Source organism: Centropristis striata, chromosome 2 (assembly GCF_030273125.1).
Source record: "Centropristis striata isolate RG_2023a ecotype Rhode Island chromosome 2, C.striata_1.0, whole genome shotgun sequence".
Lineage (NCBI taxonomy): Eukaryota > Metazoa > Chordata > Actinopteri > Perciformes > Serranidae > Centropristis > Centropristis striata.
The window spans coordinates 40,831,304-40,858,105 of NC_081518.1; the positions used below are offsets into that span (position 1 = coordinate 40,831,304).

At 40.5% G+C, this 26,802-nt stretch overlaps 1 protein-coding gene across 1 annotated transcript in view; it reads left to right on the forward strand.

Moving 5' to 3' along the window:
- adamts18 (ADAM metallopeptidase with thrombospondin type 1 motif, 18) overlaps window positions 1–26,802 on the forward strand; it is a 73,260-nt gene that overhangs the window by 39,194 nt on the left and 7,264 nt on the right. The window contains exons 15-20 of the mRNA XM_059352651.1: window positions 218–341; window positions 645–889; window positions 9,375–9,495; window positions 11,943–12,069; window positions 18,354–18,558; window positions 22,927–23,121. Coding sequence (XP_059208634.1) covers window positions 218–341; window positions 645–889; window positions 9,375–9,495; window positions 11,943–12,069; window positions 18,354–18,558; window positions 22,927–23,121 — 1,017 coding nt within the window. The remainder of the gene's footprint in view (window positions 1–217; window positions 342–644; window positions 890–9,374; window positions 9,496–11,942; window positions 12,070–18,353; window positions 18,559–22,926; window positions 23,122–26,802) is intronic.

The following is a 26,802-nucleotide window of genomic DNA, read 5'->3' on the forward strand; positions in this document are numbered from 1 at the left end:
ATCTTGCCCCTAGAATCCAGATGTCAGGTGCAGGAGTTATGGGAACCACCTGATATCAACACAGATGGAATTAAAGTTACCCCTGGATTGTCAGAATACATTATTCATTCCCTCTTAATTCTTCTTCTGTCCACATTGATGTCATGTGTGTTTTTGTGTGTCTGTCTGTCTGTCTCTGTGTATCTGTGTGTGTGTGTGTGTATGTGTGTGTGTGTAGGCAGTAGGCTGTGACCAGATTTTGGGCTCCAAGGCCTCTCTGGATGCCTGTGGACTATGTAAAGGAGACAACTCCACTTGCAAGTTCTTCAAGGGCCAATACACCCTTCAACACAGGGCTAACGGTAAGCTTGCCTTTGTTTGTAGTGAGTCTGTGCACGTAAGCAAAACTGAGTTCTTCTGCAAGACAAAGGGAGACTTAAGCGAACAAACAAGAACACAGACAAAAACATCTAATCCCACTTCATAATGGACTGATTCATTTCATTTATGTGCAGTAACACACTTAGACACAGAGAAAGCACATGCTGAGGCAAAGCATGGTGTGATGATGCTGTGTGCCTCCATGGGTACATAGTGAACAGCAATAAACAAATATCTAAGCACGATTCAGCCTTGAATTTCCTTCCCTGTCCTTTTTTCCATAGAGTACTACTCCATGTTAACAGTCCCAGCTGGGGCACGAAGCATTCGCATTCGGGAAATGGAGGTCTCCACCAGCTACCTGGCTGCCCGCTCCCTAAAGAGGAAGTACTACCTTACCGGGGACTGGACTGTGGACTGGCCAGGGAAGTTCCACTTTGGTGGGACAGTGTTTGACTACCAGCGCTCTTTCAACAAGCCAGAGAGCCTTTATGCCGCTGGACCTACTAATGAGACGCTGGTGTTTGAAGTAAGCCGCCACTGCTGGGTGATGTCCGTTTGTGGCAATTGACAGTGACAGGGTCCCTGGCAGAGCTGCCGCACCTCTTTTTTTACGTCTGGATATGAATAGGCTTAGATGAAAAAAGAAGTTTGGGTGGCAGTGAGAACAGGGGTGGTTGTAACTGTCTGCAGTGCTTCTGTGCGGGATTAATTGTGTTTGATGATTGGTTACGTCAGGGATGATCTGGGGATGGGTGGCTGGTGTGGAAACTTTAATCATAAAAATCTATAGCTTTTTGAGGGGTTCAAACAGCCTGTCCTGTGCAGAGCTGTCTTCTTTGTGAGTGGAAGAAAGACAATTTAAAGGTCAAAAGTAGAAGAAGAAGACCAAAAAGGTTCATACCATATGTCGGATTAATTCACATCAAAGCCAGCAGTTTAAATTGTCAGTTCACCCAGAAAACACTGTCAAAGTGAATTTCAGACAGAAAGCTCAATAATCACCTCTTCCCCTCAATCTGTGCCCCCCCTTGTGTCTGTCTATTATATGCAATCACGCTGCTTTTAAAATCCACTCTGCATTCTGTCTGAAGACATATTTCAGTGCTATTCTCTCTTATATTGGGGCAGCAGCAGAAGTTTGAGAGGCTAATATCTCTGCATTGCCTCAGACTAATAAGGGTGAGAAAATTGGCCCATTTCAATGATCAATATTGCATGGTGTAAAGCACATGGTGCCGGTGCATTTAGTTTGTGTCCAACTCCACTTGTGCTCATTAAATGGTGCATTATCTGGAAATAGCCTGAAACAAGCATTGACAGATGTGCTGTCCTGTGCGTTGCATTGTGCCATGTGTAAGATAGGGGCCAAGTTTCAAATCTTCACATTAAACACTTTTTTATGGCTTCTCTAAGGGTTTAAACCAGTAACCATTGTCTCACATCATGTTTACACATACAAAGGGTCAAAAGTTACATCTAAAGGAGGTAATGCCAGAGCACACTTCTGAGTTCTTTATTGCTTATCTATAAAAAATTATTTTCCCCTGCACTTTTTGTTTATTTATAAAATATCAGGAAATAATGACAGTTGTCCTTCAATTGAGGACAGTTGCACAACGATGTGCACCACTTTGCGCCGGGTGTAAGAGAGGGCCCAATGTGTTTTGTGTAATTTTGTTGAACCAATCCATGAAGCATCAACAGAATAACTAGGATACTGCAGACATCAAAAAGAGGGAGATGTGGTGCAATTAGTCTAAATCAGCCTTTGTGCCACTTTCACTATTCAGCTCGTTCTCACATGGCAGAAGCCTGCCCCTTGTTTATATGCAGTACACTTCCTTGGTACTGCTGGCTCCAGTAACACAGTCACGTGTTTGTCCACATACGCATACTCAAAGCCATGGATGTGGCCCCCTTGGCCACTGATCTCAAAAGTGCTTTGTTGCAGCCATGTGATTTGTGGCTAATAGAGCGAGTAAAATCCCTAAGTCAACTGCCCGTTAGAGTCCGGGATGAAAAGTATAAAATCAGATGCTTGCTTGGAGTGAGATGTTCTGCATAGTAGGAGGTGATTTATGAGCTGGTGGTACTTTTTTTGCCCCACATTTGTAATCAGTGGTGTGTCAGAAACCAGAGCTTTGAGGGGAGGGCGAGTCGTTACCCGTCCTGGAGCAGCAGAATGTGATACTGGACAGGCGTATCCTCCTGAGAGCAGAACTAATATTCGACAAGTGCTGAGTCATTATCCTTATGACTCTGTAGACTTAAGTGAATGGTGTTGGGATGTGTGGGATGTTCTTCTCACATAACTTTGTCAGCAAAAGCATTTATTTTCTCTTGAACTCTGAACCTTAGGTGTGGAAACAGAAGTGGAAACCAGGTGAAGAGTAGACATTTGGTTTTTTTCCCCCCTCCACCTCGGTGAAGCGGTAGTCATGTTAAAGCTAGTCTCCCCTCTGTCCCTTGGGCTACTGAAATCCTGTGGTTGAAGCAGGAATGATCGGCCTGTAAATCCAGGCGGAATACCAGTGTGAAATTTCCAAAATGCTTGGCTGGCCACTTGTTTGGCCATCAGGAAATGTCTGAGTGATTTTGTAGCTATTTCAGAAAAGAGACTTCTGTCTGTGGGCAGTTTAGCGGACTAGCTGCTGTTTTTGGCATTTGAACAGCTCATTGTTGTTTCCGTCTGCAAGATGAATGCTTGCAGAGTTGCAGACTAGTGGCAACAATCTTATTTTGTCAGTCCCAGGATGTTTAGCAACATATTTCTTAGCAACTTACAACACATTCTGCTTTTGCATTTTTTTTTGCAATCTGCAGTGCAATAATTATGCATTCACTGAGTGTGGTTATATTTAGGGATAGTTCATGTTGACTTTGGTCTGTCATGACGTTTCGTACAAACAATGCTACCCAGATGATAAATCTTAACTACTTTGGAGAGCCACTTATTTTTGTTCATGCTGAGAAACCCCCCAAACATCTACTAGATGGGTGAGCACAAAGATTTATCGTTCTGAGAATTCTTTGTTTGGTGATGTAGTGACTGCAAAACTAATGACATTACCGTCAGCCACGTTTGTATTTTGTGGGTCATGCTGATTAGCTTGTAGTAGCATAGCATTCTAACACGCTACAAAAAGAGTTCTGGGCACTTGATGACGTTGCCAAAAACTGAAATGGGTGCAAAACACACAAGTGTTTTTGAAGAAGCTGCCTGGTTAGTCAACCTTATGCGGTAGAGTAATCCAAAGGCATCAGTCCATCCTGATCAGATGCCAGACGCACCTCAACTGGCCCCTTTCGACTCAAATGAGCAGTAGCTCTACTCTGAGCTCTCTCCGGATGTCTGAGCTCCTCACCCTATCTCTAGGGCTGATCCCAGCCACTCTACTGAACAAACTAGTATCGGCCACTTGGATCAGCAGTTTAATTTTTTAGGCACTACATAGCTGAGGTTCGGAACCTAGATGGATTGGAAGATTGAGAGTTTACCCTTCCAACTCAGTTCCCTTTTCACCATGACAGTCAGGTACAATGCAAGGTACTTGCATCACTGCTGAACCAAATCATCTGACCCCAAGATACTTAGACCGCTTCACTTGGGGCTGTGACTAAGACCAGAGAATCATGGCCTTAGATTTGGAGGTGCTGACTGTCATTTTCACTTCTGAGGACAGTGCTTTGGACCGAAAATCCAAAGCAAACTAGTATAATTGTCTGTTATAAACACCAAGTTTGCAGACCAACTACTTGTTCAAGTTTGACCTGTAGGATTTAGCGGAGTTGTGCAAGCATACAGGTTTCCTCTGCATTGAGTGAACATCAGGAACAATTTTGGGTGCAGTCACTTTTGGTTTAACTTTTAAATAAAGCAGTTTAGATGATTGGGCTAAATCACTGGTTTGCATTGAACCCATCTGATCGTCAGATCAGATTCTGCCCTGTCATACTTCATGGTACCAATGTCACCACATTCCCACCACTTAGTTTGATGAGTAAAGTATTATAATAACCATTTGACCCAAGACCCAAGTTGCTCTAACCCTAAATATTCTTTAAAGAACAGACTGCTAAGACTGATAGACTGATAGTGCTGCTCCTGGTTGTCCATGTGTTCCAGTCATACATCTGTCCAGCAGAGCACTCAGCGGTAGCATGCTGCTGATCTGCAGATGACACGAGTATAATCTCTATAAGTATGTCCTGTAATTACAAAAACGAGAAAGAGGTTGATAGAGAGAGAAGGATAGGGAGAGGGGGGAGACTGAGATTAAAAGATTAAGAATTCTGCAATTGAACTCTTTGGATGTGAGAAGTTAAGGTCAGGGCACAGAGACTTTAACTACAAATGAAAAGAGCCAAATGAAGGAAAGCGAGTAGGTTTTTTTTTTTTCTCCGCAACTGATCTTCATCTGTTTCACACATTCTACTTAACTGCTGCTGTCACAGAAGAACTGAGAGAGAGGACGGGGAGGGTATATGCACCCATCACTTTCAGACCCTTACAGCTCATCCAAAAAAAAATATTGAAGGGGCGAGAAGAAATAGCTAACAAGAGCGAGAAGAACATATGGCCGAGGCCTCAGTGGATACCAAGCAGGATTACTCCCCTCCTTGTGGTATGGCAAGACGAGGTCATTGGTCCAGGGAAAAGCATTGTGGGTCCACAAGTGAGATTGATATCTTTGTCCACCACTCTAATTTATCATCATCTCATCAGACTTGATGAGTGCTGTGTGAAAACCAGAACTTGGCAGGCACATCATGCTGAGTTTTTTTCTCTAGGAAATATATGTTTTTTCAATATATGTGATGATTTTAGATGTAGCTATATCAGGAAAAAATACATTCAAGGGGAGTCATTAACAAGGATAAGTCAAGTCAAAGAACAAGAGCAGGAGTAGTGCTATTTTTTATGTAAATATTTAGGATTTGACAATTTACAATCAACCTACAAATGTTTCATCCTTCCGCATGGTGGCCACAACAGCACTTTCTTTGTCTAGGTGTTTTTTACACACTAAATAGTAGGGATGGCCAAATGAAGCTTCATAAACCTTTTTTTCCAGCCCACTAGATGTCACTTTCTGTTCAACAAAGTGTTGAAAGCATTGAAGTCGAAGTATTAAAATGTTTGAGACTTTTTCTTTAAAAGAATGTCACCTAGTGGAGTCAACAAATACAACTAATGGTTAATAAAGCTTAATTTGGACATTCCTCCTAAATGGACCTGTACTTATATAGCGCTTTTCTAGTCTTTGCGACCACTCAAAGCGCTTTACACTACAGACTGCGCTCATTCACCCGTTCACACACCCATTCATACAGGTGGCAGAGGGTACCCTGAGCCGATGAACGCAGCATTGGGAGCAATTTTGGGGTTCAGTATCTTGCTGATGTAGGCTGCGCCGGTCAGGGATCGAACCAACAACCCTCCGGTTGGGGGGCAACTCACTCTACCAACTGAGCCACAGCCGCCTAAATGAGCAGTAGTTGCTGCTGTTGGTTTGCTTTAATTACCAGTTCACAATGGCAGCATCAATTCTGCAACAAAGAAAATAAATTCATTGTTGCACTTGCAGATGCTTTTATCCAAGGCAACGTACATCTGAAAGTACAACACGAGCAAATCTAGTCAGAAGACAACACATGAGTTATTGGTTTTGGAGTTTAGTTCTCAGTCGGGGGATGAGCTTTGGCGGCAGTTTTCCCAGACTGAATAACTGCAGAGGAGACATGTTTGGATATGTCTGAAATTATTATTTGAAAGTTAGTGGTTTCCTCTGGGACAATGTTAACGCAGTGGTTGGTTAGGTATATTCAACATTGTTACTTGCTTAGGAAAGAGAGATCAGTTATTTAGTGGCTTCAATGATGTGTAGGTCATCTATTAAAGGGATCATAAAAAAATCCTGCTGAATGTTGTTTTTATAGCAGCTGGTTCACATCATTGGTGGTTGTTTGCCGAAGGAGCAGGAATGTTGGTAAGAGTCGGTCTGCTTGGATAAGCATAAAGTCCTGGTGTGGTTAGTGGTGGTAGTTGCTTCATGGCATTGGCTTCGGGCTTGGTTTGGGTGGGTAGCATCAGCAAAAGATGTGTTGGTCTTAAAGTGTCGCTGGCTTTGCAATTTGAAAGAGGCCAGAGCCACAATTTCAACATTTCACGCTTGATGCGCCCAAGTTAAAAGCAGGACACAGTCCGAGACAGTGAGTGTGAAAACATAAAATTTTGGTTTGGATTGTGCACCAATTTTGCACAATGCAGACGTACTCTGATGGCTGCTTTCTTCAAGAAATACTTAATAAAGAATAGTTATCATTTTTATACTTTCCTGTACGTTAAACACACAATATATAACATTGTCAACCAATTCTAGAGAAAATAATCTAAAATTAATATATAGTTAAATTAGCATCAGTACTGTATGTTATCAGTCAATTGCTGATCATTTAAAGATGAATTAAAAATGAAAGAGCTAAATGGCACCAATTCTTAATTCTTCTGCATTATATGTTCTGCAAAAAAGTTTTCATATCAGCACATATAGGACAACATATACACTAATACCTGTGACAGGCCATAATGGGTTGAAACAATCAGCTGACTGATAAATTGGTCAGGCTCTAGGTATGATTCAGAGAATAACTACATTTTTTGTCTCAGCTTGCAGCACCAGGGAAACTGCAATAACTGACGTCCTGTTGTTTTAAGAACACTATTATGCCCCAGTCCATTTCACCTCATGCATCTTTGCCTCATGTCTCTGCCTCTGTTAAAGTGGGATATAATATGCATGTAAATGTGCTTCCAGCTACTCATACGTCTGTATACACTGTACCAACATATGTAGACGTGTTTGTCTGATATTAGACAGCTCCTTGCTCCTTCCTCTCCTCATCTCTTTTTGACTCCTGTCTGGAGCTGGGCTGCTGTACACATGGAATAGTTAACATGCAGCAGAAAGTGATTGGTCCAGTCAGTGGACGCGCCCCAGGACTGTTGAATGTGGATCGAACCCAGGAGGTGCTTGGCTTTCTAAGTTGGATGGTTGATGGTAGATTCCTCATACTTTAGGATATACCCCAAAGAAAATACACTTGTCAAAAATCATTATTGCAAATATTGATAGACTTGATATTTTTTCATGTGTTGGAATGTCTGTTGACAGTTGGACTTAATACAATTTACCAAATGGATTAAATACCTACCCAACCTGAACTAAACCGAGGTGGACTATAAAAGAGACAAACTGAACACAGTCCAGTGCAGTGTTTTGAAATGGTTTAAAATGACACACTATGAGCTGACTATGCAAATGTGCCTCAAACTAAATTCTTCACCATGGTAGTGAATCCTCATGGGGTTGCTTTAATGATAGCCTGATGCTTCTCCTGTAATGGGTATGTCTGCTTTCATTCATCCGTTAGTCTCTGCTTGACTTCAATGTCCAAATAAATCTCCCGTACAGAAAAAGGTAACTCAGACTCACCAGCCAGTATAAAGGATGTGGTAAAAAAAAGAGCTAACTCTCAAAAAAAATGGAAACTGTCCCTCAGATGTGCTCTGTACTGTCCAAATATAATGACCTTATATTCGTGTGGTCAGCCAGTTTGGACTAGAGAAGCAACAAAGCACATCTTAATGTTCCTGAAACCTTCTAGTTAGTGGGTAGTTGACCCAACACCTCAGAGGGATCACAATGGCAGAATGAGGCTGCCACGTTGTCAGTGATCTTACCTTAAGTCTCTTGCAATGGTATCCATAACAGATGCACCATTTGTTTCTGCTCCTTTTTTTTTTTTACTGCACATGGACCTTTTGGTTTATACAGTATAGGGCATATTGTAGAGGTCTTGGAGTTCTACCAATACAGAAAAAAAACACTGTGATATATTTATTACAGCTTGGCTCAGAAAGAGGGTATACATCAAACTGTACGAAGGGAAAGACATTTTATGGTTGTTTGCTGTGGACATGGTTAGTTTAAAATTATTATACACAAATCAGTGTGGACATTAGAGTATGCATGGGTCTCACGCTGAAATGATTCATTGATTAATTGTTTCTAAACATTTGCTCTTTCCAGCCTCTCAAATGTTAAGATCAAATGACACATTTTAGTTTTGGACTGTCAGTCAGGTGAAACAAGCAATCTGAAGATGTCGCCTTTTGCTCTAAAATACTGTGAAAGGAAGATGTCATTATTCGATAACGTATAAATAAAACAATGATTTGAAAAAAGAAAGTAATGATAGGTTTATCAGTAATGATAAGTTGATTATTAGCTGTAGATGAGAGAATAACCACCACTGTAGTGTGCTCTAGCAGTACGTCTCTTGGCTGGCCCTTTAAATGTGTGAACATGATCTTATTTCACTTTCTGGTAGTCTGGGGACAGATAATTGCTGGTTTTGACCCTTAGGAAAGTATTTAATGTGAAGATTTAAAAACATGGAGCTCAGGTATTTTCTCCGTGTTTCAACCCTCTGTTAAAAATTGTGATGCAGATATTTTTCCTGCTGGTGGGAGTGGGTTTCAGGGTGTGACACTCTGACGCTCTGATTTGGATTATTTGCTTCAAACACGCGCATGCACGCACGCGCGCGCACACACACACACAGTAACTTTATGTGATTTTGATTACACACACACACACACACACACACACACATTTTGAGGTTAAAGGGCATAGTTTGAAATCTCTGAAGAATCTCATCATAGTGTACACACACCGGCAGTAGCCCCCGTGGCCCTTTAAAAATTTCCCCAGAGGAAATTTCCTAGTTTCATATTACTACACACACCTATGATTGATTAAGAGACTAAATTAAACCCCTTTTCCCCTTGTGTCCTACTCTGCACCCAGATTGTGCATCGTTCAAAAGATAATTTAAATAGGACTGTTGATGTTGGTGCTCACTGTGCTTCGATGAATTAAGGTTAATCAAGTGATTATATTCACATATATGACACATCTCTGACTTACTGTGTTCTTGCTTGACAGATCCTTCTGCAGGGAAAGAATCCGGGTGTGGTGTGGGAGTACACCCTGCCTCGCACTGAAAGGAAACCCGACTACAGCTGGGGTGTGGTGCGCTCGGACTGCTCTGCTCCCTGTGCTGGAGGTGAGACCATGTGTTTGTGTTTATTTGTAGGCCTGTGCATGCGTGTTTGAGGGATGAAACCAGGGCCCCATACTACAACGCAAGCTCAACATAATATGTACTGTATAACATACACTACCGGTCAAAAGTTTTAGAACACACAACACAATTTTTCAATTCTTTATTGAAATTCAAGCAGTTCAAGTCCAATGAACAGCTAGAACGGGTTCAAAGGTAAGTGGTGAACTGCCAGAGGTAGATAAAAAAAGGTAAGGTTAACCAAAACTGAAAAAGAATGTACATTTCATAATTATACAAAAAGGCCTTTTTCAGGGAACAAGAAATGGGTTAAAAACTTAAAGCAGTTCTGCAGCAACGGAGGTTGATCAAGCTTTGAAAGTTGCTAAGTTGCTACCAATTCCTACAGGTGTCCCAACTTTTCTTGATCACTTACAACCTACAAGTTGCTCCACATTTATGGGAACTTCTGCAACAGAGTTGGGAAGAACTTTCTGAAGAATATTTGATTTCCATTGTAGAAAGAATGCCCATGCATTAATTTCAGAGTACATTGAAACATTAAACTGGATCATTTTCAATAAAATTCTGGAATAGTTGGAGTGTTCTAAAACTTTTGACCAGTAGTGTATATGTAATATAACAGAATATATTTTCCTTATATGGCTTCACTAAACGTAACAGCTGCTGTTATCAACTTGGTAAATTAACCCAGGGTAGTATGAGCACAGTCTCCTGATAGGGGTGGGTGCAGCATGTGACCAATCACAAACACAAGCAAGTCTGGTATCTTTAACAAATGAAGAGCAAACTATAATATTAGGCAAATACAAAGAAATTAACACACAATCCAGGCTAAAAGCAAAACAGTTACAGCAGCTAAATGCAGAAATAATGAGTTTGAAAAAAACTGCATAAATAAATAGTTATATAATATCACTGCAAAAAAATGAATAAAGGCCCATTCAGACTAAGGTACTGGAATAAAGAACATGTAAATGACTGAAAAAAATCCGGAAATAACCTGCAAAAGAGCCGAATGCTTAAAATTAATGAATTCATTAACATTTACCACTTATCTGAATTCGGGTCGTGGGGGGCTAGAGCCAATCCCAACTGACATTGGGCAGAAGGTGGGGTACACCCTGGAAAGGTTACCAGACTTTGTCTTTGGCTTTGGCTCAGTTGGTAGAAAGGTCGCCTACTGATCAGAAAGTTGGTGGTTCGATCCCTGACCGTGACAGCCTACATGTTGAAGTATCCTTGAGCAAGATACTGAACCAGTGGTGGCAGGTGCTTTGGATAGAAGCGCTATATAAGTGCAGAGAAAATATATGTGAGCTAGATCTAGTGTGCAAACTCATTCTATGTCTTAAAACTGTCCCATAGGGCCTAGTCGATCTGACTATAATTTGTGCAGATCGAACCTGATGAAGCTTCAGGCAAAACGTGTTGTTTTCTCTCAATAAATCACAGTAAAGTCATTCCATTGTGTGGTGCTATTCATTATCTTCACCAAAGTTGTTCCTGTGACCTACCAGTTTCTGATCACCTATACTGGCTGTGCACATGGAGTCTTTCTCTTTTACTGACTATAATTATTCATTCATTCATTCATTACCATTAACCGCTTATCTGCAATCGGGTTGCGGGGGGCTGGAGCCGATCCCAGCTGTCATTGGGCGAGAGGCGGGGTACACCCTGGACAAGTCGCCAGACTATCGCAGTCATGACTATAATTAGATTTTTTTAAATTAAATTGTGTTGCTTAGATGTATTCTTATGACATATGTGACACTTTTCGCCTTATTCTTTCAGCTGTAACCCTGGTGGTCTAAAAACCGACTTGAGAGCAAATAAAAAATTAAATATAAAAACTTACTTTTAAAAATGGCATTATATGTGATGAAGTATGCATTATGACTTGTTTGAGACATGAAACTCAAAGTGTAGGACTTGGGATTTGTCAGTCTTGACTTGGGACTTAAGTGCAAGAACTTGAAACTTTCTTGTGACCACCCGTGTGTGCAAGTGTCAGATTTTATCTGTATGTTTGTGTGTGTTATGTCTGTCTTTGTGTGTGTGTGTGTGTGTGTGTGTGTGTGTGTGTGTGTGTTTTGTGTATTGTGTACAATTCCTGTAGTCCAGTATAGTCCAGGAAGTGTGTCAAGGCTAATGAAAAGCACCTTTGTCAACTGAGAAATTCAGACTCTGTTGGTTCCAAAAGACTCACAGCTACCCCTGCTGTGTGTGTGTGTGTGTGTGTGTGTATTTTGTCTTTGTACCTTGTAGCCAAAGGCTAAAACAGTTTGCTCACACTAATTTAGATTAGAATTTTATGACAGTTACAAGATTGTGCTTTCCAGATTTCCCATGTTGGAGAAACAAACACTGAAGTTGTTAAATTGAATCCAAAAACCACACCAACTCTCTTCCTGTTTTCCCATCAGGTCGTATCTCAACCAAGGCTATCTGTCTTCAGGACCAGAAGGTTCAGGTCAACTCCACCATGTGTAATCCCCACACCAGGCCAACACTGGGCTCCCATCTGTGCAACACACAGCCCTGCCCTGCATAGTAAGTGCTGCTGTGTGTGTGTGTGTGTGTGTGTGTGTGGGTCAGGGCATTTCTCCGTGTACAGTTGGCTGTGGGATATGTGGCATGTGTCTTTATGTTGCCAAATTTTCAGGAACCTTAGGCGCTGCTTTTATTACACTCACAAACACACAGACACATGAAAACACACATACTCTGTGGTTGAGCAGTCTAGAGGTTGCCTGTGGTCCATTTGCTGTGGCCAGCCACCACTCTGTTCAGCCTGTCTTCTTCTCCTCTCTCCGTCCTCCTCCCTCTTCTGCCCGCTCTCTAATTTCTCTAAGTTTTTTTCCCATTTTCCTATTTGAGAAAGCTAATGAAAGCCCTCACTATCTGCTGTCTTGTTGCATCAGTCTTTACTTATTCCATTGCAGTATTTTCTGTAGCTGTTTGTCCACCTGCATGTCAAGTGGATTTTATTCACCCTGGCTTGACAGCTTCCTGTAACACCAATTTTTTTGTGTTCATGTCTGTGATGTTGAGCTGAATATTTATTTCAAAGCTAATAGTAAATATCCATGAATTTTATATTTTTCGCCATTATTGTCAACACTTCACTTCACTTTGTTCCAAACTCTGGCTTCAAATGAGTTCAGAAACAGGGCTGTAGCCTCAGTACCATAGAGGTCAGCGAGGTCATGTGCTCAGTAATATGTATGGGATCCTCAGTGGTTAAATGACACAAGGACGAGTTCACATTCTGTGATCACACACATACTTCATTTGACCATAGTTAGAGATACCCAGCAATGTAAAGAATTAAGCAATTTTAGACAATGATGTAGGAAGATAAATTCACATGAAAAAAAGCTGTCAAATGAAACATTAAATGTAATTCAAATGTGTGTCTACAGACTGCTTCAGCTTTCCTTTGTGTTTAGTGTAAACTCGCCCTTGTTAGCATGCTAACACAGTAAACTAGGATGTGAAGATGGTAAACATTTTACTTGCTAATCATCAGCTAGTTTAGCATCATCACTGTAAGCATGTTAGCATGAAACATAGGTATATAGTTAGCTGATTAGCTTATATTGCTAACTCAACTTACTCTTTTTTTTTTCATTATGAGCAGAGCAGAGCTGCACCATGCAGCCCAAACAGTGCATGCCATTGTTCTGGTGGCCCAATGGTCCGACTAAGGTACCAATGAACCAAAATCCACATGTCTGACGTTGATGTAAAGGAAAACATATTGCTCCAAAGCCCCATTGCTCTGAAAATACACATTCTCTATGGAGTTTTTTGCCCATAATATTATTGTATTTGGACGCACAAGTGATCATTTTAACCCAAACCATTATGCCTCCCTCACCTTAACTATATGTTTTCTGTGCTTAAAGCTAACCATTCCTTAACCTCAGCATTGGTTACAACACAATTATTTTAAGTAGTTAAGTAGGGTGTATTTTTTGACTGTTGTCCCTGCAGAGCAAAGGGTTTTATGTTTGGGAAAATGACCTGTCGGACAAAAGGGATTTCAGTCCAGTGGGAAATTTGTTGGAACAATAATGTCCCATGTCGGTACACTGTTAGACAAACCCACAGAGATGCTAGCATAGACTCTTTGACTTGTTTTTTAGTACCTTGAACTTATACAGAGTTTGGTTGGTGGCAAGTCAAATATTTCTATGGTGGGTGGGGCTCTGGCTACGGCCCTGTGACAGGCTTCATATTCCAGTCTAACCCCCTGACACAAAGTTCAACCAAATGGCTGACTGTGTTTTGTCATGAAATAAATAAAGCATGAAGTTTCCAAGTCTGGAATGGACTTTTAACTTTAGCTAACACTTGAGGATAAGAAAGAGAGAGACAAATAAAGAAAGACAAGGCTAAAGAGAGGGAGGGAGACATCAAAGCCTACTCAGCCTGATTGTTGCTTTCAGTGCATATCGTCCCTCTCAGGAATTGTCAGCCCAGATCGTCCCGACTTTCTCAATTGCAAAACCTGCCCATGTTTTATCTCTGTTGTCTAGACATCATGCTTAATGACATGCATTTTTAAAGAAGACTGTGCATTTGGGGACTAGTGCAGCAAGCAAAGGAGGAAACCAGGCTAAAGTGCAGTGGAGTAACAAGTTGAAACAGCACTGAATAAATGGCCTCTCTCCTATGTAGGCCTTTGGCTGAGGGAACTGGAGCTAGCTTGATTTACAGCACTGCTCCAAAGAACAGGCAGGGAACCGTGTCTTGGGTTCAGAGAGAGTACACACACACACACACACACACACACACACACACACACACACACACACACATGCACAGGGCGGCATGCACAATTACAGTTTATATGCACACACATTTTCCGAGTGTATGACGCTGAAATAATGTATTTCCAAACCAAGCCATGAGGCAAAAATAGTAATACACGCCTCTTCTGTTTGATGTTTATGTTGTCATTTTGTCCACCATTAGCCATGCCACAACAAGTCCAGACTGAACTTTCTCCTGTGTCAGGGGTTGAACAAGCCAGGCAGCTATCGGTTACACCTTCAACATACAGCCTCTGTTTATCGCTAAGTTTCCCACCACCCGAGAGGGCATTTCCTGCCCCTAATCTTGGGCCTACCATTTCTCTTATCTTGGCGAAAGGTATTAAACAGCCTTGTTGCATGTCCCGACCTCTCCCCCTTTTGTTGGAGAGGAGAAAATGGTATAGTCCAGATAAATAACACCAGTGTGGTTGTCCATTCCAAAAAAAAAAGCAGTGTTTGACACCCATGGATCTTATTATACAGTAGCTGACACCATTTCTCAGCTGGTTGTGTGTTTGGGCCAATTTATGGGCGCAGCACAGGAAGAAAGTTGAGTTGAGTGAGCAGCATGAAAGCTTTAATGACTGCATTAAGAGCTCCAGGATGTATGGGCGCGCATTCAAGAGCCGAGCAGAGAAAAGAAAAATTGACAATGAGGTGGGATGCATGTGTGCTCTGTGTGAGTGTGTGTGTCTGACAGGAGGGGGAATGTAAAAGTGGCTGCTTATCTCTGCAGCGTGTATCTCGGGTGCTGACAGGCCTATCCATGTTTTATTGTGCAGAGACGGCAGGATTCCCACGGGGCCCGGCCAGTCTAGCCATGCAGAGCCATTCAAACTCCCCCCACACCCCCATACCCCGTCACTCCCATCTACCCAGTTTTGCTTCAGATGTGTTTTAAAACCTTCACTCCCCATACTGCTGTTAGCCTGTCAGGCAGTTGGGATTTTCAACTGTGGTGTAGCAGCAGTTTCTGAACATAAAAGAGGGATGCAGGGAGAATTTTAAGAAGTCAGTTCAATCTTCCAGCCCAGCATGCATTTCGGAAGAGATGCATGCTCATATTTCATAGATTTTTTTTAAAAATTCAATGTCTTTTTTTCCCCTTCTTTTTTCCACAGCACAGTCCCATCCCCACCTCTTTCAACCTTACTTTCCTCTGTAGTTCCACCTCTGCTGTTTGAAGTAATTTAGCTTTCTCTTGGCAGAGGCCATCTGTAGAGTCACTTACCATAAGTTGGGGATTTCTCTGTGCATCATGCAGCTGCACATGTCGACAGATCAAAATGAAACATGTTGTACCTGTGCCAGAGAAGATGTGCAGGGAAATAGAGGCACAATATGAAGAAACTGACCAGTGCTTATATTTATCAAACTTTTAAACATTAAACATACACGTTAAGCCATTTTTGCAGAGAAGGGGACCAAGTTTGAGACATCTGTGAATCAGTGAAATGTCCTGAAAGTAGTAAAGTTTACAGCCAAATCCAGATTGATTTTCCTTCCTCCATTCATGTGAATGAGACCGACAAAGAGCGACTGGGAGGCATGGCTAAACGTAATGCTAGTGCGCTTGTATGCTCTATGGGCTCATAATACCAAAGCATATGTGGAACACCCAGGTAATTTTATACATGAAAGTTTTTTGGCATCATGTACCACCAAGGAGCTTTAATAGGAATTAACAGAGCCCCACATCCAACACTGTATCCAGTTCTCTTTATACATTTGTGATAGTATGCCTTTAATTTCTCCAGTAGCAATTAACACATGAAATAACCAGGAGAGACCAGACCAGGTCAGAGAAAGATTAATTAACTAGGCTACTACATTGACAATTGTAGACAAAATGCAGTGTCAGCTGTATATATGTTGTTTGCACCCGCATTAAATTCTAGATAAGAAATCAAATGTAGACATAAAATCAACTAAAACTGTAAATGTAGGTCCAAATTTTACTTTCATAAGTTTGATCAATTCTGGCTGAAATATAGATGCCTAAAAGTAAATAGGCCTTTTGCACAGCAGACATTTTAACTTGTCATCATAAGAAAAGTACAGATGCTAATAACAATAACAATTGCTCTGTTCTATCCAAGCCATGGCAGTGTGACAGTGTGCAACCAGGACCCTGAAGTAGCGAAATGGAATTCAGCCTTCCTTAATTTTATCACCTGTGCTTTTCCCACTTTGACATGTCAAATGTCTTCAGTGAAAAAGGTCCACTTCAGTAGGCTTATATCCAAACTTTCAATAAGACCTATAGCAGCATTATCAATACAATCATTTTAAAGGATTAAAAAACAGGAATGCAATTGTCAGAGCCTGTTGGAACCATTGCATGACCGTATTGCAGTGAAACTGAGAAAACAAAAAAAGGCGAGAGGTAGAAAAGTTTTTTATGCAAGCAAAATTAGTACAAACAGAAAATGTCCAACAACAAACCACACACATGTCAAAATGTATAAACCTGGTTTCAAAAAGTATTTAAAAACAATGTTTAGAGCCCTGTTAATATGAGCAGAGCCACATGTTTAGCAGAGAGGAAAATTTCAATCTAATTCAGCAACTAAATTTAACTCAAACTCAACATTAGGCTAAGAATAAATGTTCATTCATTGGTGGTAACTGATGTGCAGCCAAGTGTGCTAAAAATGCACAAGTGAGCTTCTCAGAACCTCCCCTGCAGCATTGCACTCTTCTACCTCAAAATATGTCAGTTATTGAAATATTTCAGAGATACAAATTACAGCTAGGTCAGTGGTGGTTTGCAGCGAAGCGGAGTGGCACTTAGGCCACTTTTCCCCAATGATATATTGTTATTTATAAGCCAGGCAAAACAGCGGGGGAAAAAAGGAAAACAGTCCCCAAAAATCCAAAACCGATGCTTTCAGGTCCCAATGGTTCACATCGCTCCATTTCCAAATTGCAGTTTAGTCCTGCTGCTTCATTTGTCTGTGGCGCTTGAAAAAGAATGAAAGCATTTTTCTCTCCCTGAAGCAGGTCGGCGGCGTGGAGGAATGGTCTTTGCGGTAGCATGTCGTCTCAGAACTGGACTGAACCATCTGCCCATCTCTCCATCTCCCTCTTCTAAGCCTGTGGTTGTCAGACCACTCATTTGCTGTAATCTCCCCCTTCGGCCCTGATGCCAAGACAGAAGCTATTTTAGAGACAGCAGTAGGCTTTCATCAGTGGCGGAGCAGGATTTCAAAGACACTAAAGGAGAGAGAGGACATGAGAGGCAAAAAACATCAGAGATGGATAGAAAATGAGGGTAGGAGAGAGGACAGGTGAGAAGAGAAGTGAAAAGAAAGAAAGAGGAATGAAAAAAAAAAACAGGATGGATGATGGATTGTAGTCCCCATCTGTCCATAGCCCTGCATGTTGTACATTGTGGTTGGCCTTTGGAGACTCGGGAAAGCAGTTATGGAGAGTTGTATATACAATATGGTCGCCATGTTTAGTTTCAGATCAGATGGATGGATATGAATATATATATTTTGGCCTGTGTATTTTCTTTGTCCTTAACTACCAATTTGTGCAGTGACAAAGATCAATGTGTGCAAATATTGTGAGTATTTTAAAAGCAGAGGGTTTAGGTTTTCATGAATCATAACTTTTGGGAAAAGCAAGAAAAACCCAGCTTGTTCACCAGTTGGAGTTTTTGACCGCCTAATAATAAGTGGTTTTCTTGAGTCTTTGGTGTGATATAAGGTGTAATTTAGGGTGGAAATGTGTGTATTTGTGTTTGGCCCCAAAAATATCAGCAGCAGATTAGAGCTTGAACCTGTGGTCGACTGTCCTGATTAAGAGCTGCGTCATGTGGTTGGTATCCTGATGACAGAGGCTGCAATTATGTCTATAGCTGCTTCTTGTGTGTGTCTGTGTGTCTGTGTGTATATGTTCAAATGTATGTATGCACAATTTAGCATATACCCATTCATTCACTGATGAATGTTGCGTTTTCCTCGGGTGTCCCCCCCTCATCATCTCCTTCTCTGTGTCCCCCTACAGTTGGGCAACAGGAGACTGGGGTCCCTGCAGTCGCTCGTGTGGAGGCGGTCAGCAGACCAGGACGCTGCGCTGCCTGAGGAAGGTGACCTATCAGAGGGAGGAGGTGGTGGTGCACTCCCTCTGCCCCGTCATCTCTCCGGCCCAGGTCCAACCCTGCCACACCCAGGCCTGCCCACCCGAGTGGAGCACCGGGTCCTGGTCACAGGTGGGTTTGTGGCAGATTCTGAATTGTTTTAGTCACACTAGCAACATGCCTCATACTTATCATATGTATCCATATCTTCTAGATCAGCTATTCTCAACCTTGGGGTCGGGACCCCAATTGGGGTCGCGAGATGATTTCTGGGGGTCGCCAAATCATTTTGAACACAATATTTTTTGTCATTTTGTGGGTTTTTTTGTCGTTTTTTTGTCATTTTGTGTCCTTTTTTTAAGTCATTTTGTGTCTCTTTTTGGTCATTTTGTGTCTTTAAGTCATTTTGTGTCTTTTTTAAGTCATTTTGTGTCTTTTGGTCATTTTTTTCCTTTTTTTAGTCATTTTGTGTCTTTTTTTTAGTAATTTTGTGTCTTTTTTTGGTCATTTTGTGTCTTTTTTTGGGTGATCTGAACTGTGCGCGTGAGATTCTGTTCAGTGAGCGGGGGTCGCGGACAACATGCATGTTAAATTGGGGGTCGCGACTCAAAAAGGTTGAGAACTACTGTTCTAGATGGATTGGCACAAAATTTGGTAAAGATCTTCATGGTCCCTCGATGGTTAATTCTAAAAGCGATATCACAGAAGTGAAGCTGCAAACTAGAATCATATGCATTAGTGAGCTAAACGGTCTGAACTTGTATATCACTTTTCTAGTCTTTGCGACCACTCAAAACGCTTTAAACTACAGACAGCACTCAGTTTCTAGCGCCCAAGGATACTTCAACACGTGGGCTGCAGCAGCCAGGGATCGAACCACCAACTTCTGTTCTGTTGACTAACGGAGCCACAGCCGACAGCTACAAACACAGCTGTCACTACCTCATCTGCACATCCTGCCCAATCCCTTCTGCCCATTTGTAACATAGTTAATTTGTTCGCTACTTCTGCCATCAACTCCAGGGAAGACTACATGTTTGATTCAAAGAGTTAGTGATTGGGACTTTTTAAAAAACTATTTTAACTAAATCTGGGTGGATTTTAGTACCACGCAGAAAAAACAGGAGAAAAAAGTGTTAATCAATAACTGAATAAAGGCACGTAGTTCTCTGTGGAAAAGGTGATAGAAGTAGCTAACCTTTTGCTGGTAGGCTATCCAGTTCTTACATAACATGCCCTTAGACTTGTTATAATTTCCCACTTAGAAAGATAATCTGGCTGTATGCTACAGTTTGGTCTGTGAAGCTACAGCAACTCACGGCTCAAGCACACTTTCCAATGTCTGTAGTTTGATTCTTACTTGACGCAGTGCAGCTAACCTTATATAAATCATATACAAATCAACTCTGATGCTTAAAAAAAATTTTATGCAACAAAATGATTTTGCAAAAATGAATAACACATTATTTATGTAGTTGTTACAGGCCCTTTTCACAGGAGACATTTGATCTTGACAGACTAGGAAAAGCACAGGTGTTACTAATAACATTAACAATGGCTGATTGTTCTATTCAAGTATCCCACATCCATGACAGCATGACAGTGAGCCTCTAGGCACAACACCAGAACCCTGAAACTGAAGCAACTCAATGGAATTCAGCCATTATTCATTTTATTATTTACAATACACGTCTGTTTTTCCGCCAGTAGTTACTCTCATACTTGCTGTTCAAGCATAGAAAAGTAGAGTGCTGAAGGAAAGTTAGAAAGGAAAACATGTTTCAGTCCTGATGATGGTACTCTACCTCTGTCTCGTCTTTGTTTGTTGTAAAATCCTTGTTGCTGCTGTCAGGGTTTCCAGGTTACATGTGCCCTCTGTCAGAATTCATTTGTCGGCTAAAAGTCATCGCCGACCCAAGGTTAAAACACAGTCACATGTTTAGACATCTGCATGACAGAAACACATCTGTGCGTAGGAGGAGTTGCACATACACACACACTCACTGAGCTGTCTGATGTTTTACTCTCTCTTTACACTCTGCTGCCCTCTGTTGGACATGTGAAGAACATTGAAAACAAACTACAAATGTAATAGAGTGCCATGTGTCTGGATACAAATGAGACTCTTGTCAGGGCCATTCAGCCACTCAGACATCACTGCTAGTTTTTGAAACACTCTATTTCCACAAATTTGTTTCTCTTTTATAATTCTCCTTCTTGTGAGATTTAATTTGAACAATTGAATCAGAATGAACTCTACCTGCATGTAGTAAGCAAATGTAGCGGCTTAGCACTCTCTCTGCGTTGTGTTATTTAGTTGAAACAAGGACATCTGATTGGCATCCAGCCATTTATTCTGGTAACAGACAATAACAGGTGCATCCCTCATTAAACCACAAGGTCCGAATGCCTCAATTGCATTACAATAAACACAAAATACAAAAATCATACCTGGTAACAGACAACAACAGGTGCATCCCTCTGAAAAATATAAAATTAAAAGACACTGTCAAGTTTCTACTTAAATAAAGTGAAATTAAATTAATTAATATTAAAAAAAAGACGGAGCTCATAGCCCGTAACCTTACCATTACACCACAAGGTCCGAATGCAGCTGCTCCCGGGGTGCACCACACTAAACCCCAGGGGTGCTGCATTCAACACCCGTGGTTATTTAGAGATGGCAAGTGGAATCACTAATGACCTGATTAACTATGTTACACAAACATACCTATAGATGTTTTAAGTAGGGGTATAGGGGGTGCCACAGTCAAATAATTGCTGCTTAAATTTCTCTGACTTTTGACTTTTGTTTAAGGTCATCAGAAATGCTCAGCCTCTCTCCTCATGCAGTCAAACTTAGTGACATATAGTTACGACTATTTTAGTGCAATCTTAAATTAAATAGATAGAATAAACTGATTCTGATGAAATATCACTATTTTAGCCTCAGATTTGGTTACTTTTGCAGTGGCTTGGAACCCAAGACGAATGTCCCAATGGGATAATAAAGTATATCTTATCTTATCTTGTAGTGACGGACACATTCATCACACATGATTCGTTTTTCAAAGTTTCTGGCGAATGAATGGTGCTATTAGTATCCTTTTTTTAAAAAAGACAACATGCCCTTCAAACCTGCAGTCAGGTTGTGGGGTTAAAAATTCATTTCATGATTCAAATGAGACTGTGTGACAGCAGCTATGCCTCTTTGAAATTAACAATTTTTTTATTGTCATAATAATGAAGATGCTTTGTGAACATGTAAATCCTACTTTCTAATATTCTGAATATCTGTATACTTCTCTTCTAATTATTAGAAATTAAAGCCTTGGCTCATTAATAGCTCGGTCTAATCAGCGTTGCTGTGTTGGACACGCTGTCCATAGGGGGAACCATGAAAGAAGTGATAAAGGTGCGGCGGGTGAAGTAGTCCCTTTCTGAAGAAATAGTTCCCACGTCCCTGAATGCACCCATGAACCACAAAACAATCACACAAAAGTGATCATACGTGATCCTTGTCTGGTTTTCAATCAGGTCTTGGGTGATTAGAACTTGTAAGATGTTGTTTTGCAGGATTGTGTTCATTTGTTTTTTGCAAAGCCAACTTTTGATTAGACCATTTAATCCCGTGGCTATTAACCAAGTATGACATGGTTTTGGCTGGTTCCTCTGTAACCACAGTCCATCACACACTAGACGGCTTTTATTTGCTCTTTTCCCTCTATATAATATTAATAGCCTGGCAGCAGATCTGATGTGTAGCTGCTTTGACCTGCACAGTCCGGACATTCAGCTGTCGTTCAGCCATCATTCTTTAGGACGCCCGGGTGGTTTGCCCGGACTATTTTGTCACACGAGTCCGAGTTCAGCTGGCGGTCACGCAGAGCCAAGGCCAGTGTCCCTTTCAAAGATCAATCGGACCTTTCAGTGACAAAAGACAACTGGGATATGTGAGTGCACTGTAGTGTATGTAAATGAACACACACAGATGTGTATGTGTCTTTTGTCTAATAGATTGATGCGATGTTGTCACATAAACGGCTGTGGTTGTCAGTCCCAGCGGAGTCATTGGACTCTGTCGTCCACCGCTGCATTTCAGCTGGAGTTTACAGCAGCAGACTGCTGTTGGTGGATACTTTGATAGGTTGGGGTCACATTCATCGGCGAGTTATTGGTTTATTGTATTTAATGTTAGGCCATAATGGGCTGTCATCAAACCGGTGACCTTCTGTTTGCTTGTACACCATGTGGTGAATCACAAATACATTCACAGTGCCCGTGCCAAGGATTTAACCTCTGTTAAATGTGATGAAAGCTGAAGGATAAAGCATTAATAAGAAAGTACAAGGCTCAGTTACAGTCTATGTGCTTGCATGTACAATTTATGGTCATTAAACTTTCGGCGATTGAATCAATACTCTCCTGAGGACAAACTTGCTCATCTGTGTCTGCTTTTGACTTTGTGACTTCCTTTATTTCCTTTTTGTCCACTCACAGTGCTCCAAGACCTGTGGCCGCGGCCTGAGGAAGCGGAGCGTGTTTTGCCGCAGCACTGACCCAGGGGCCAAAGCGGTGGTGGTGCCCGACAGCATGTGCAGACAGCACCACAAACCCAAAGCCCAAGAGACCTGCGTCCTGCGGCGCTGCCCCAAGAACGAAAGGCTGCAGTGGATCCCTACCCCCTGGGGAGAGGTAGGAAAAAAGAGACATGAAGAAGCAGTAGCCGTAGAGGTGAAATGTGTTCAGAAACTTTCAGTTTGATCATAATTTTGAGAAAAAAAAAACACCTTAAAAACTCTTTGTGGGTCCATTTATTTTTTTTGGTGGTGGTTTGTTTCACTTCAAATGTAGACAACACAAACCATCACAGTGGAACACTTCCAGCTATGCTTTGCAACCTTACAGAACAACAGAAGTAAACTCTGATGTCAGTCCTTCAGAGTTAAGAAAACAAAGGCTTCTTCATGGTGCGCTCATTTTCAAAAAATACTTAACAACCATACAGGGAGAACTCCATCATAGAACAGAGAAAGCAAGTTTCACAGCCTCTATAGATCACAAGGCCAACAGCACGACTTCATCCGGGCTAGAAAAACTATCAGTGCTGCTCAACGTCACATCCTAACACTGAGCTAGCTGGAAGGTAAACTAGTAAATGCAGGAAATATAGGAACTGGACTGGGAGTAAAGGAAGGAATAAATAAAAATAGAAAAAATAAATAAAAATGTGGAAAAATAAGACAAATTGTGGAAAAATGTGAAAAAAGTGTCAAAGCATCTGACCTCTTTGAAACCAATGCAAGATAAGATGTCACACTGATTATGGCAGCTAATACCAAAACAGTCAATTTAGTCAATTTATTTATTAAGCAACCATTTTCAAATGTGAAGATTCATTTTATGTATTTGTATGTATATTATGTTTTGAACTGGTGATTTGACAAAAGCCAACAATTGTAAAGCATCATCATGATGAGATTGAATCACTGTAATATGAAAAGTCTTACCAGATACTTTACAGCAGGGGTGTCAAACTCAAATACACAATGGGCCAAAATTTAAAACTTGAATAAAATCGCGGGCCAACATTGAACAAATAAACCTTTTAATATATACCAAACATGTTTTGCTTTAACATTAAATATAGAACCAGCAATGCTTATAAACATACAATATATAACTAAATAGTGCAGACATGCAAAATCAAATTTCAAATAAAAAACACATCAATGTCATTAATTTATTAAATAGAAATTAAATAAAAATTGTATGCCTCTTTTCTATTTGCATCCTTCTGATTTAAATATCAAAATAAACTTTTTCAACAGGTTAATAAATTCTGCCTTTCTTTTCGCCATTTTTTGGAAGGGGTAGCTCGGAGACAGCTCTAGCTTGAGGTTGCTATGACGACTGTCACAGAGGAGCGTTTCTGGGTCCTGTCCTGATTGACGCGCCAAAACAACAGCAGGGCATTGCGCCGTATAATACCGGCGGGTCAGCTTTTATAGTACAATAATAATATAATAATTTGGTATTGCCTCGGCCAAATAAAATTACACTGCAGGCCAAATTTGGCCCGCGGGCCAGAGTTTGACACCCCTGCTTTACAGCAAGATATTTTTCATGACATATAACATCCTGCTGACAGTGTGGAGTAGCTGGTGCTCTGTTCTTTGCTGTGCTGTTCTGGGGAGATGGTGTGCTGTGATGGCTGATGAGGCCAGCAGACTCAACAAGCTGTTAGGTAAGGCCAGCTCTGTTGTTGGGCTGGAGCTGGACAGTCTGGAGAGGAGGATGATGGGCACAATCAAAGCTATCTTAGACAACCCTTCTCACCCTCTCCAAGATGAGCTGTGGCAGATGGGCAGCTCATTCAGCCACCAGGTCGCCCCAGACATGCTGAAAAGTGAACGCTTCAGGCGCTCCTTTGTACCTGCTGCTATCAGACTGTACAACAGCAGAGTGAACAGACTCCAGCACACACAGCATTCCTCCTCACTGTCAGCTTCACTCACCTTTCCCTCTCCATTGTCTCTCTGCTGGACAGATTATTGTTTACCTCTTCATACCAAGGTTATTATAGTTAACGAAAACTAGCGAAATAACGAAAACTAGAATTGAAAAAACATTTTCGTTAACTGAAATAAAAATAAAAACTAGAGTTTTTAAAAAAAACGATAACTAACTGAAACTGTTATTGCGTGGTTACAAAACGAACTAAAACTAACTAAAATTATCGTGAAAATGTCCTTAGTTTTTGTTTTTGTCAACTTTTTTCATTCATAATTCAGTGTTTCTATTTGAACATGCAACACATGGTAAATATGTTTACTGAGACTTTCTACACTCGAACCAAAATTCAAAACACTCGGAACTGTAAGAGTTAATAACCTTATTGGGGCTGAGATGGATAAACCAAAGGAAATAAAGGCAAAATTTATTATGGCCTCTTTGAATCTGGCACCCAACACATAGCCCATTACAAAAAAACTAAAACTAACACTAAAACTAATAAAAACTAAACTAAAACCAAGCATTTTCAAAAAATAAAAACTAAACTAAAACTAGAAAACTCACTCTAAAAACTAACTAAAACTAACTGAATTTGAAGACAAAAATTCACATCGAAATTAAAACTAAAACTAATGAAAAATCCAAACTATTATAACCTTGCTTCATACTCCATAATGCACCATAATATGCTGTATTACACTGAAAAAAGAACCAACTTAATTGAATTGTTTCATTTGGTAACACCTAAATGAATTAAGTTCTTTCAAATTATTTAAAATCGGTTGTGTTAATCTAACTTATTAAATTAATTTGAAAGAACTTAATTCATTTAGGTGTTACCAAATGAAACAATTCAATTAAGTTGGTTCAACTATTTTCTTTTTTCAGTGTATATAAATATGTTACATTTAGTCTTGCATTGTATTCTATTATGCTAATACAGACAAACACTAAAAACCGTTAGTCTGGTGTACACTGTTTACATAGACCTGTTTATATGTAATATATTATCATTTTAGTTTATGTAGCTGTTATCATTTATAACAGATATATACATTTTACTTTTTGGTTACTGTTAAAAAGTCTTGAAAGCTTGAAAAAATGCTTAATTTTACCGTTATGCTTTCAAGGTTGAGAATTCTGCTTGAATTTGAATATGCTCCTTGAAAAAGTGCTTGAAACACCAACTTATCTTAAAACATCTTCCGCACAATCACTCATGTAACCCAGAAAGCTTTGAATATTTAAAATGAAACATTCTTTTCTCACTCATCCTCAATACTCATCCTCCTAGATAAGTCCCTGATCCCTTACTCTGGAAATGAGCTCGCATTAAATAATCATGATCAAAACATACAATCAAAGTTAATATGGACAGCTGGTAAAATACATAACGTGACAGTATAGTGTGGTATAAAGAAATTCTGAAAACTAGCAATTTAGGCTTTGAGAGTCTGGAAAGTTTTTGTTTACATTCCCTTTAAAAATGCTTGAAAAATGCCTCAATTAACTCTGAAAAATAGATGTAAGAATCCTACTACCCAGCCCAATTTCCCCTCTATGGATCAATACAGGTGTATCTTATCTTTTACTAAGTATTAATGAAAAATATACCAGATAGTACAATGAAAAATATATTATATGCGGGCAGAATTTTAACAGACAGGCTGTTGACCACCACTTATCACTTGAAATATCCACTTTATACCACCAACTTTGTTCAGTGTTCTTGTTTTTGTTACTCCTGGGATTATGAAGGTTTTTATGCTAACAAATTATGTTGTCAAACAATATACTCCATCAAGGATTCGCTTACGATTCCCAAGATATGCTGTCTCTCTCCAAAGCTAATCGATATAA